Below are 12,216 nucleotides of genomic sequence, written 5' to 3' on the forward strand. Positions count from 1 at the left end.
AATGCATAGCCTATAGTCATCCATGTAGTATAATGCACAGTCCATAGTCATCCATGTAGTATAATGCACAGCCCACAGTCATCCATGTAGTATAATGCACAGCCCATAGTCATCCGTGTAGTATAATGCACATTCCATAGTCACCCATGAAGTATAATGCACAGCCTATAGTCATCCATGTAGTATAATGCACAGCCCAGTCTTCCATGTAGTATAATGCACAGCCCACAGTCATCCATGTAGTATAATGCACAGCCCATAGTCATTCATGTAGTATAATGCACAGCCCATAGTCATTCATGTAGTATATTGCACAGCCCATAGTCATCCATGTAGTATAATGCACAGCCCACAGTCATCCGTGTAGTATAATGCACAGCCCATAGTCATCCGTGTAGTATAATGTACAGCCCATAGTCATTCATGTAGTATAATGCACGGCCCTAATGCACAACCCACAGTCATCCATGTAGTATAATGCATAGCCTATAGTCATCCATGTAGTATAATGCACAGTCCATAGTCATCCATGTAGTATAATGCACAGCCCACAGTCATCCATGTAGTATAATGCACAGCCCATAGTCATCAGTGTAGTATAATGCACAGCCCATAGTCATTCATGTAGTATATTGCACAGCCCATAGTCATCCATGTAGTATAATGCACAGCCCACAGTCATCCGTGTAGTATAATGCACAGCCCATAGTCATTCATGTAGTATAATGCACAGCCCATAGTCATTCATGTAGTATGTTGCACAGCCCATAGTCATCCATGTAGTATAATGCACAGCCCACAGTCATCCGTGTAGTATAATGCACAGCCCATAGTCATCCGTGTAGTATAATGCACAGCCCATAGTCATTCATGTAGTATAATGCACGGCCCTAATGCACAACCCACAGTCATCCATGTAGTATAATGCATAGCCTATAGTCATCCATGTAGTATAATGCACATTCCATAGTCACCCATGAAGTATAATGCACAGCCCACAGTCATCCATGTAGTATAATGCACAGCCCATAGTCATCCATGTAGTATAATGCACAGCCCACAGTCATCCATGTAGTATAATGCACAGCCTATAGTCATCCATGTAGTATAATGCACAGCCCAGTCATCCATGTAGTATAATGCACAGCCCACAGTCATCCATGTAGTATAATGCACAGCCCACAGTCATCCATGTAGTATAATGCACAGCTCATAGTCATTCATGTAGTATAATGCACAGCCCATAGTCACCCATGTAGTATAATGCACAGCCCACAGTCATTCATGTAGTATATTGCACAGCCCATAGTCATCCATGTAGTATAATGCACAGCCCACAGTCATCCATGTAGTATAATGCACAGCCCATAGTCATCCATGTAGTATAATGCACAGCCCATAGTCATCCATGTAGTATATTGCACAGCCCACAGTCATCCGTGTAGTATAATGCACAGCCCACAGTCATCCATGTAGTATAATGCACAGCCCATAGTCATCCATGTAGTATAATGCACAGTCCATAGTCATCCATGTAGTATAATGCACAGCCCATAGTCATCCATGTAGTATAATGCACAGCCCATAGTCATCCATGTAGTATATTGCACAGCCCACAGTCATCCATGTAGTATAATGCACAGCCCATAGTCATCCATGTAGTATAATGCACAGCCCATAGTCATCCATGTAGTATAATGCACAGCCCACAGTCATCCATGTAGTATAATGCACAGCCCATAGTCATCCATGTAGTATAATGCACAGTCCATAGTCATCCATGTAGTATAATGCACAGCCCATAGTCATCCATGTAGTATATTGCACAGCCCACAGTCATCCGTGTAGTATAATGCACAGCCCATAGTCATCCATGTAGTATATTGCACAGCCCACAGTCATCCATGTAGTATATTGCACAGCCCACAGTCATCCATGTAGTATATTGCACAGCCCACAGTCATCCATGTAGTATAATGCACAGCCCATAGTCATCCATGTAGTATAATGCACAGTCCATAGTCACCCATGTAGTATAATGCACAGCCCATAGTCATCCATGTAGTATAATGCACAGTCCATAGTCACCCATGTAGTATAATGCACAGCCCATAGTCATCCATGTAGTATAATGCACAGTCCATAGTCACCCATGTAGTATAATGCACAGCCCATAGTCATCCATGTAGTATAATGCACAGCCCATAGTCATCCATGTAGTATAATGCACAGTCCATAGTCACCCATGTAGTATAATGCACAGCCCATAGTCATCCATGTAGTATAATGCACAGTCCATAGTCACCCATGTAGTATAATGCACAGCCCATAGTCATCCATGTAGTATAATGCACAGTCCATAGTCACCCATGTAGTATAATGCACAGCCCATAGTCATCCATGTAGTAGTATGGCCGCTGATTTAAAAAAAATAAAAAAGCTCACCTTCCCTTTGCGCCACGCGGTGTCCTCTTCTAAAGCCGGCAGCTGACTTCAGTGTGCAAGCCCGCTGACATCACTGCCGTGTGCCCCCAGTCACGTGCACGTCAGCGTGTTTTGTCGGGCGCGGCGATACACTTCATCCGAGGACGCACATCCAGTTAAAGTTTCTGCTGGCATTGGTGGGCTCCTCACCCGCCGGGCCTGGTCGCAGCTGTGACCGCGGTCGTTAAGCCCTTGTTTCCACAAACTCATCGACTTGCATGGCCGAGTGCGATCCAAATATCGGGCTCAAATCGTGCATACTGCAATTTTTTATTTGGACTGGCTCGATGCAAGGAAAAAAATGGGACATAGAATAATGTTGGTCTGCTTGTGATCCAATGTTTTGTTGGATAGCACTCGGACCGAAAATACAGTCGTTTGCACGAGCCCTGATAGAATGTATCCCACCATGCACTTGTGGCAAACTTACAGTTATGGGAACTGTCAGGCCTATTTCACACCACAATATTTATGGGGTACCTGACGGATCCATTTCTAGTGTAAACAAATTGAAATGAATACATTTGTATTTAGCTAGAATGCAATATGGAAATCCGTTTGATGCACATACAGTATTCACTTCGATCTGTTTTTTCTTCAGGATGCAAAAAACGTAGTCTGCTGCACTTTTTCACCCCTTAAAAAAAAAAAAAAAAAAAAAAATCTGTTTTTTTTTTTTTTTTTTAATATAACATTGCTGTCTATGTAAGACGGACAATGGATCAGGTTTTTTTTTTGTTACGATCTAAAAATTTGAGGCTGTTAAAAATGACAAAATCATGGTGTGAAACAGGCCTTAGAGATGAAGTCTTCCAGGCATTCATGTTGTGCCAAAATTTTGCGACTTTTCAAAGCTTTTTACGCCAGAATTCTGATGAATTGGGCCCAATTCTTATTAGAGTTGCATAATAATTTTCCCCTATGTCTTTACGGCAGCGTAACATATGGCACTTATCCACCTGTCTTACTATTGGCAGGACGGAAAAAAATCCATTTGGGGCTTTGGAATTTGTATTCGGGCACCAAATAATCTTTGTATCTGTGCCGTCGGGTCTCGGAGGAGAGAATTTCTCTTTTTATCGTTCTGCCGATGGGACTAAAGGAAAACAAAATTTCATCCTGAATAGAAACTTTTTCATGCGTTGAGTAAGTAATACTCCGCACGTAAGACTGGACGCCCCCTTTAAACATATAGCATAGCCATAGAATTTCTCACTTCATAATTAAACATTTTCAAGATTTTCATTGATAATGATAAAAAAAAAATCCCAAAACCTTCGAAATCTATAAATTAGAAGATGACACAGAGGTCTCTGCGCCGCGTCTCTTCCACACTTGCTACAAAATGTCACTGCACTGTAAAGGCATAATTATGTTCTAACACATAGTAATTTCACAGCTCTGTTCCCAGAAAGGGCAGATTTAGCGAGGACTTACAGTGCAGATGGAATTCATGCAAACACCGTGCTTGGTCTCTCTAGAATAAATATACTCTAGCTGTTAAACGACTTTTTCTGTTGTTTCCCACCCATTGTGGGAGTGAGACCGGCCTAAACCTTTAATTTCCTTCTGAAAATACTATTCCAAAGACGGCGTTTTAATTACTGCTGTGTAACTACAAATCTCTCATATTTCTGGGGCCACAATTACAAAGTACAGGCTTGTATATATTTAATGCTTTCATGCAACAGCAAAAGACTGGAAAGGTTTTTGTTTTAACGTGAAAATACACGGTTGAAGTGGAATAATTTGATATTTTCCATTTTCTATACAGATTTTTTTTTTTTAATATGAAACTAGGAATTTCCTTCTTAAAAGCTAGAGGTGTAACATAACAGAATATGTCACCACTTCTGACTTGTCTGTTAGTAAAGAAGTGTATTCCTTATAAAATAGCAATCCTCAAGCACTTTCCTTAGTATTCTGCTTTGTGCTGTTCCTCCTGATAATTTATGAATAAATTCACAGCTCAAGTGTTAACATTCGCCTCCTCTATGGGTCCTTACACGGTCTGGCATTGTCAGCAATTGGACAGTTGCTATTTGGACGGTGTAAGGGCTTGTGAACATGACTGTAAAAATCGGATGAGTGCTGTGTTATTCTATGAGCTGTGCACATGGGCGATTTGCCTTCGAGGATCAGATGGTACTCGTCCATTCAACTCTACTGGTCCGTGGAAAAAATCAGACCATACTCGGATGACATCTGAGTGCGGTCTGATTTATCATGGACTGACAATATAGAGAAGGTGGAGAAACTTTTTTTTTTTCTCCACCTCCGAGAAAATCAGATCACACTCTGATCACAATCGGATCTCGCTCTGATCACAATCGGATCTCGCTCTGATCACAATCGGATCTCGCTCTGATCACACTCTGATTTCACTATAACCACTCTCTGATCCCTCTTTGATCCCACTCTGATCCTCCCTCTGATCTCACTATGATCTCACTATAACCACTCACTGATCTCACTGTGATCCCTCTCGGATCCCACTCTGGTCCTCCCTTTGATCTCTCTCTGATCTCACTATAACCACTCACTGATCTCACTCTGATCCCACTCTGATCTCACTATAACCTCTCTTTGATCCTACTCTGAACCCACTCTGATCTCACTGATCCTACTCTGATCTCTGTCTGATATTTCTCTGATCTCACTATAATCACTCTCTGATCTCTCACTGATGTCTCTCTAATCTCTCATCAAACTATAATCGCACTCGGATCTCTCTCAGATCTCTGTCAGATCTCTCTCGGATCACACTCACATCAGAGTTTGATTAGCAAAATTGGACCGGTTTTCTCAGAGTGTACAGGAACACCTCCCCCACCTGGTAACACCCAGTTGTCAATTATATATTTCCAGAAAGAATAGCAGAGAAGTGGCATAATGTTATATGCTAAAATAGAAATTTTAGGAGAACCGACAGATCCTCTCCGCCAGGGTATGACAACAACCTCTGCACCCCGTCTAGTTACGCCCCTGGCACTTCACCTTTGTGCACACTGTCATTTCGTTGCTTGATATGCGAGTTGTATATTACGAGTTTGAGAGTCGTATCAGATCTTGTCCTTTCACAACAGAAAACCTTTTACCAAAGTTTTTTTTCTGAGGAAAGTTTTCTTGATGCCATTTGATGAAATCTGAGCTATAATACAGCCGTATGGATGAGCCCTTGATGGCAGCTTGGAGTTCGGAGCTCTTTGGCTTTGTCTTGGCCTCCTCCCTCGTGTAATAATGCAGTGTTTTACTGTCAGTCGACTGCTGTTCATGACAGCAACTAAATGTAATATTTGTCAAAACCTGTCACTATTCTGGTGAAGTCATAGATCTTCCAGACTTTTGACCCCTCTTAAATGCAATCTGTCAGCAAGTTTTTTTCTATGTTATCTGAGAGAAGCATGATATAAGGGCTGAGACCCTGATTCCAGCGATGTGTCACTTGCTGGTCTGCATGCTGTCATTTTTTTATGCATTCACAGTTTTCTCTGCTGCAGATCTAGCAGAGCTCTGAATGCTGAGCCCTGTATAACCCGCCCACAGCACTGTATAACCCGCCCACAGCACTGATTGGCAGCTTTCTGTGTACACTGAACATTTACAGAAAACTACTAATTAGTGGTGGAGGCAGGGATGGACCAGGAGGCACGAGACTAATCCTGTAGTGATAATCTCCTGCTGATAAAACACTGATTTTAGTGAAACAGTAAATCACAGCCTAGTAAGTGACACATTGCTGGAGTCAAGTTCTCTGCCACTACATCATGCTACTCTCAGGTTGCATTTCAAAAATCTTCCAGTAGATACAGTGTATGGAACACCTCATTAAACAACGTACCATAGATCGCCTCTCTGCATGCCGATATATCTAATTCTACAATATCCAACAATAAACACCACTACAAAAAGTTGCAGTACCAGTATATTATGCAAAAAAAGATCCATCACTGATCTCACTGATGTGAAGTCATCCATAAGAGGTGTTCACGGCTCCTCTTCAGCCACGTTCCGCAGAGGCACTTCGTTAGGGAAACACGATCTGCGCCTGTTACGAAAGGGAAGGTCCCGACACATCTCAACAGCTGCGGATGGCGTATTCCTTATGGAGAGTCTCTGCAACACTTGGCTGAAATGGAGCCGTGAATACCTCATCTTATGCACGGCTGTGGAGTCGGTAAGCCAAACCTCCGACTCCGACTCCTCAATTGCCATGACTCCGACTCCACGACTCTGACTCCCTCATACATGGCTCATGTGTAAGTGATAAATTTACTGTAGCGCAGATTCATCTCAGCTAAAAGTCTAGACCCTTAGATCAGGAATAGGACGGAAATTTATAGGACATTTCAGAACTTTCCCAAATTCTTATGAAAAAATATTCCCCACAAACTAACTGCATTGAACTATTGTACTCAATTTATTAAATATTTTAGGGGTTGGAGTCGGTCCATTTTATACCGACTCCAACTCCGACTCCACCAAAATGGGCTCTGCTCCACGACTCCGACTCACACTCCACAGCCCTGGTCTTATGGACTGACTTCATTTCGGTGAGATTGGTGATGGATCTTTTTAGTGTCATATATGTGTACTGCAACTTTTTCAAGTTTTTTATATAAAGAAATTTTGGAGAAAAATATTTTGTATCAGTGTTTATTGTTGTAGCCATAAATCTGTCATAAGAAATATCCGATCGGTGGTTGAATGGATACACCACTGTGAGTAGCATCGTCAAGTTAAGTCTACACGTTCCGGAAAAGAAATGCTCTCGTGGTCGCCCCAAATTCCCAGTGTCCTGTCTCCATTGATATAAAGTGGAGTTCCACAAACTTTTTCTGATAACTTCAAGTAGACCTCTTGCAGAAAATTTGATTTCCCCATAGCAGCTCCCATCCATTGTCTAACTTGGTCATTAACAAACGATTTCCGATAGAAACTAGTTTGAGTCAAAGACCGCAAGGAAGTCTTCTCATGTCCTATACTCCTACACAACTTTAATACTTTTTATGCTGTTTTTGATGTATTGACCACTTCCTTACTCTACCACATACACCTTCACCTACTCAGACTTGTTTAATTGCTTCCACTCCTCGTTTAACCTCCTATTTGTTCTTGTAGGTGGCCCTCGTTTTTCCAAATAATGATCCTGCTGCGTTTATGGTAGCGTTTTATGGCTGTCTATTAGCTGAAGTTGTTCCCGTTCCCATTGAAGTGCCACTTACAAGGAAGGTGAGGTGCTGTGACCCCATTACTGAATGCAGCCATGTAGTTAATACTGTTAATAATAGTGCCGTGTTATATACTCTAAGGGATTTCCAGCCTCAATTCTGGTGGTCAGAAGATCTGTATGAAAGAACTTTTCATAGGAGTTGGTATAATATTGGGAACAATCATATCATTAGCTCTTCAGATATGCAATATTTAAGTAAAAATTACACTTTTTAGAACGGCTTACAGCTTTAGCATCTGTTATTTTGGTGGCCATCTTGCACAAATCCAACATTTGTGAGCACAAATGGAATTTATGAGATAGAGCACAATTGGGGTTTATCAACATTTTGAAAACCACATTGGAAAAAAATCCAAGATCCTACGAAGCTGCGCTGATCTCCCATCCAAACTAATGGAAGGTGGTTTGTGGGCCCTATTCACATGGTTTTAACACCGAAGAAGCATTAAAATCCATGTGAAATAAACTCTACAATGACCAATACTTTGATAACTGATACACCATCCTCTGCCTACTGTAGGACCTCATGGGCGGTACATGACACAAGGATTCTGTCTTTGGTCTTGTTTGAATCCCCAAGTTATAAAAGTTCCCATCAGCCTTGGAGTGTTCTTTTTCAATGTTAACATTTTTTTACTCTACTCAATAGGTAGTAAATCATAGGTGATCACTAGGTTTAAGCCACCACCAAACACCATATATTTTGGCTTCTTACAGTCAAAATTAGTGGCCATTATCAAAACTAGAAGAAAAAGATCTAAGAGAGTTTTAGGGACTGTGAGGTGACCTATCCTTTGGTGGTCCAACTTTTGATGATCAAGTAGCTGTTTGTGGTATTACAGCCTTTTCCCATTCAATTGGACACCCAAAGATCTAAAATTGATGGCCCCCATAAACATAAGAGAAAAGTATTCCGAACCGGCCGATTGTGGGGGAACTGGTGTCACGCAAGGTGAGGGAAGGAACAAGTGTACAACGACGGGAAGATGAGGAAGGGAGCCCAACAACTAGGGAAAGGGGGAGTGGAGACCCCTCGGCAGATCTAATAACACCCTGACTACCCTATCGATCCTAAATAGGTTCTGCACCTATCGCCGAGCTGGAAACCTAATCCCTGAATGTCCCTAGAGCTAGGCTCTGGGTAGGGAGGGGACAGGGTGAACACTAGTCAGGCCCCACTTTAACTAAAGACAACAATTTAAACAAACAAAGGGGATACACTTACCTTGAGAAGAAACCAGAGAGAGAACGCCAACTGTCCTTCAAGGGAAGTTCAAGAAGAAACTAGCTGACTACTAGTACTCCAGGCATGGACAGAGGAACATAGAACTATCACTGGAGACTCTCTGGAGACACTGAGAGTTTTTAACTACCAAACGAGGGTGTGTCAATTAGCAGCAGGAGGTGGAGGTCGCTACTGGGTCCTAAAGGGATAAGGATATCACTACACTACAAAGATGAGGATCAAGAAGGCGTCTTCTATGCCAAGCGCAGTGACCTTCTACAGTCGGATCCAGAGCGACTGTCTGTCACACCTGACACACCCGTGACAACTGGTCCACCATATAATTTGTATGGAGGCCTCCTGAGTCTTCCCGACGAGAAGTATTGGGCACTTTAAATTTAAACACTCAACCGTACTGTGTATGGGGGAGATGAACGAGTGTTTGGCAGACAGAGATCTAAATCGTAAAGCCATCTTATAGATTGGTCATCAATCCCAGATAACCCATTTAAACCTGATTATTTTAATTCCCATCTGAATCTTCATGTTCACTTCTATTTATTTCACACTTATGGGATTTTCTGAAGTATTTTAGAAATTTGACTTCAAGAAGTGTTTGCGCCTCAAACACAGTTTTAAATGAATGCGGAAAAACTGATCTGAGATGAATGTGCATCTATTTTAATGTCACATATTCACAAAGTCACTGTGCATTACATAGATGGAGAATTAGCTTCAGTCTCAGTTTGGTGCTGCGGGGCTGACAGAAGTCTATGAGTGTTCACATAGACATGTAGCCCGCAGCAGAGAAGATGGCGAACAGCGAGATTATCTTAAAATATGCATCTTGCAGCAGAGAAGCACATCACATTTGTCATGTTTTTTCTTCTTCTTCTCCAATGTAAATTATGTAGCTAATTTTTCTTGAGATAATAATGTTTTGCTTTGGATATTGTCTCCTGGCCCAGATATCCACTATAGGATGACCTGATATATTAAGCAACGCCTGCCTATTATATTTTACTATGCGCTGGAGTCTAAGGCTATGTTCTCAAATTGCGTTTTTTCAGTGTTTTTTTTCTGCAGCAAAACCTCATCTCTTGGCAGGAAAGAAGCTGCATCAGTAACGTGGGTTTTGGTGCGTTTTTGGGTGCGTTTTTTCAGGATCCCAAAGTTCAGCTTTGCTTCCACCACAGAAGCATGAACACATGTCATCAATGCAAGACATATGTGAAACCAGAATATTAACCCAAATTTCAAATGTAACAGTGGGGGAGGTGAATTGCTCAGGAATTGTTTACCTTAGACACTGGCAGTGCATTGAGTTTGTAGGACAATATTTATTTTCATGCTATAGTCTGCCATTTAGTTGCACAGGCATTGTGGGCCACAGGTATTGTTCAATCTCACACCTGGCTCAGTCAATGTTTACAGCATACACATCACTAAATAGATTAAACTGTCATAATACAAACTACCATCTCAGTGACCAAAACAAGATGGTAAAATCATAAAAAATAAATGTTTCACATACTGTTCTACTTGCTTATTTTCTCTAAAAACACAGCAAAACCTGATAGCTATGTTCATACTAGGTGTTTTTTATGCGTGTTTTTATGCAAATGTGCAGCTGCGTTTTACAGTACCAGCAAAGTCTATGAGATTCCCGAAATCTCATGTACACACATTGTTCGTGCTGAAAAAAACATGTGTGAACATAGCCTAAGTGAAGAAGAATGGGTGATACACATTCTGTATATCAACATAATAAGTATTAAAAATAAAGGAAAACTTTTCAAAGTGTTGTTACGGGCTTATAATATTGATCACCTATTCTTGGAATAGTTCATCAATATAAGAGCTGACACACGCCCTCCCACTGATCAGCTGTTCTCAGCTCCAGTAATGTTCAGATGTAAACTTTGAACAAGTCCAGATCAGCACAACTCCATTCAATGTGTAGTTGTCGTTCATGGGTACAGCAGATCAGCCGCCATTAAGTTCAATAGGGGCTGCAGTTCTCGGCACTGGCTGCTGCTGCACAGTGAAAAGAGCTGTGCTGATCCGACTGCTGCCGGAGCTGAAAACTGCTGATCGGTGCTGGTGCCAGATCCCATTGATCTGATATTGATGAGCAATTCTGAGCATAGCTCATCAATATCTTAAGCCTGGGAAACATCCATAAGGGCATGTGCACACAACGTCTTTTTCCAGGTTTTCCAAGAGGAAGAAACTTCCGGAAACGCTGGCTTCTTTTTTTCATGAAAAACAAATTGAGCATATACCCTATAGTAAGTAAATAAATAGTAATAGTACATGTAAATAACACAGGGCACCTAGTGAATGTCACTTTGACCAAAAAAAGCATAAAAGCCATCCCACCGCGACAAGGTGTACCCAGTCAGGACAGTCCTATCCTGTCTCTAGTATTAAAACCTTACTTGGTGTCAGCGGACCTCAATGTGAATAAGGGCAGAGCAAGACAGTGGCCGCGATGTGAACAGGATCTTACACTTTGCACATATACCAACTTATGCTTCGGCTCATTTATTTGGTTTTGCAATAGTTTTTTGTTCTTTGTGCTAACAGGAGCATTGACCCCCTTTATGAGCTAGGCATTTATCTATATGACTTCCCATGGACAGGTGTCTGATCAATTGAGACCCCTATCCTGCTCTGCCCTTATTCACATTGAGGACGGCTGACACAAGGTAAGCTTTTAATACTAAAGACGGGATAGGACTGTCCAGACTTGGGTGCACCTTGTCGCGGTAGGATGGCTTTTATGCTTTTTTGGTCAAAGTGGCGTTAAGTAGGTGCCCTGTGTTATTTACATGTACTATTACTATTTATTTACTTACTATAGGGTATGTGTTCAATTTGTTTTTTTCTTGGGTTTTGTCTGTGAAATGGTCTCAGTGTGAATGTGCTCTTACACTTTGCATGTATTCGACCTTATGTTTTGCCATCTTTTTTTCATGAAGCATCTTTTGTATTTTTTTTGTCGTTTTCATTGTTTTTGGCCGCCAGCTTTTTCCCATCGTTTTTGGGGTGTCTTATTTTACTGCCATTTTCCATAGTTTTTTTTTTTTTTTTTTTATCTCCATTGAATAATGAAGAAACCGCTGTCGGTATTTGTAGCTAAAACAATGACAAAATACTAAAACAGATGCCAAGCGTCTTTCGAGCCTTCACATTGACTTCTATTATAAAGCAAAGAGCGTCTACTGAGCGGAAAACTTCTGAAGAATGGTCCAATCACATCTTCTAAAGG

At 41.4% G+C, this 12,216-nt stretch overlaps 1 protein-coding gene across 10 annotated transcripts in view; it reads left to right on the forward strand.

Moving 5' to 3' along the window:
- DIP2C (disco interacting protein 2 homolog C) overlaps positions 1–12,216 on the forward strand; it is a 542,404-nt gene that overhangs the window by 354,966 nt on the left and 175,222 nt on the right. For all 10 annotated transcript variants that reach the window (XM_073677658.1, XM_073677663.1, XM_073677660.1 and 7 more), the window contains one exon: positions 7,606–7,716. In XM_073677658.1, the coding sequence (XP_073533759.1) occupies positions 7,606–7,716 (111 nt within the window). The remainder of the gene's footprint in view (positions 1–7,605; positions 7,717–12,216) is intronic.

Source organism: Phyllobates terribilis, unplaced genomic scaffold (assembly GCF_046119375.1).
Source record: "Phyllobates terribilis strain yellow unplaced genomic scaffold, ASM4611937v1 Scaffold_4__5_contigs__length_816908805, whole genome shotgun sequence".
NCBI lineage: Eukaryota > Metazoa > Chordata > Amphibia > Anura > Dendrobatidae > Phyllobates > Phyllobates terribilis.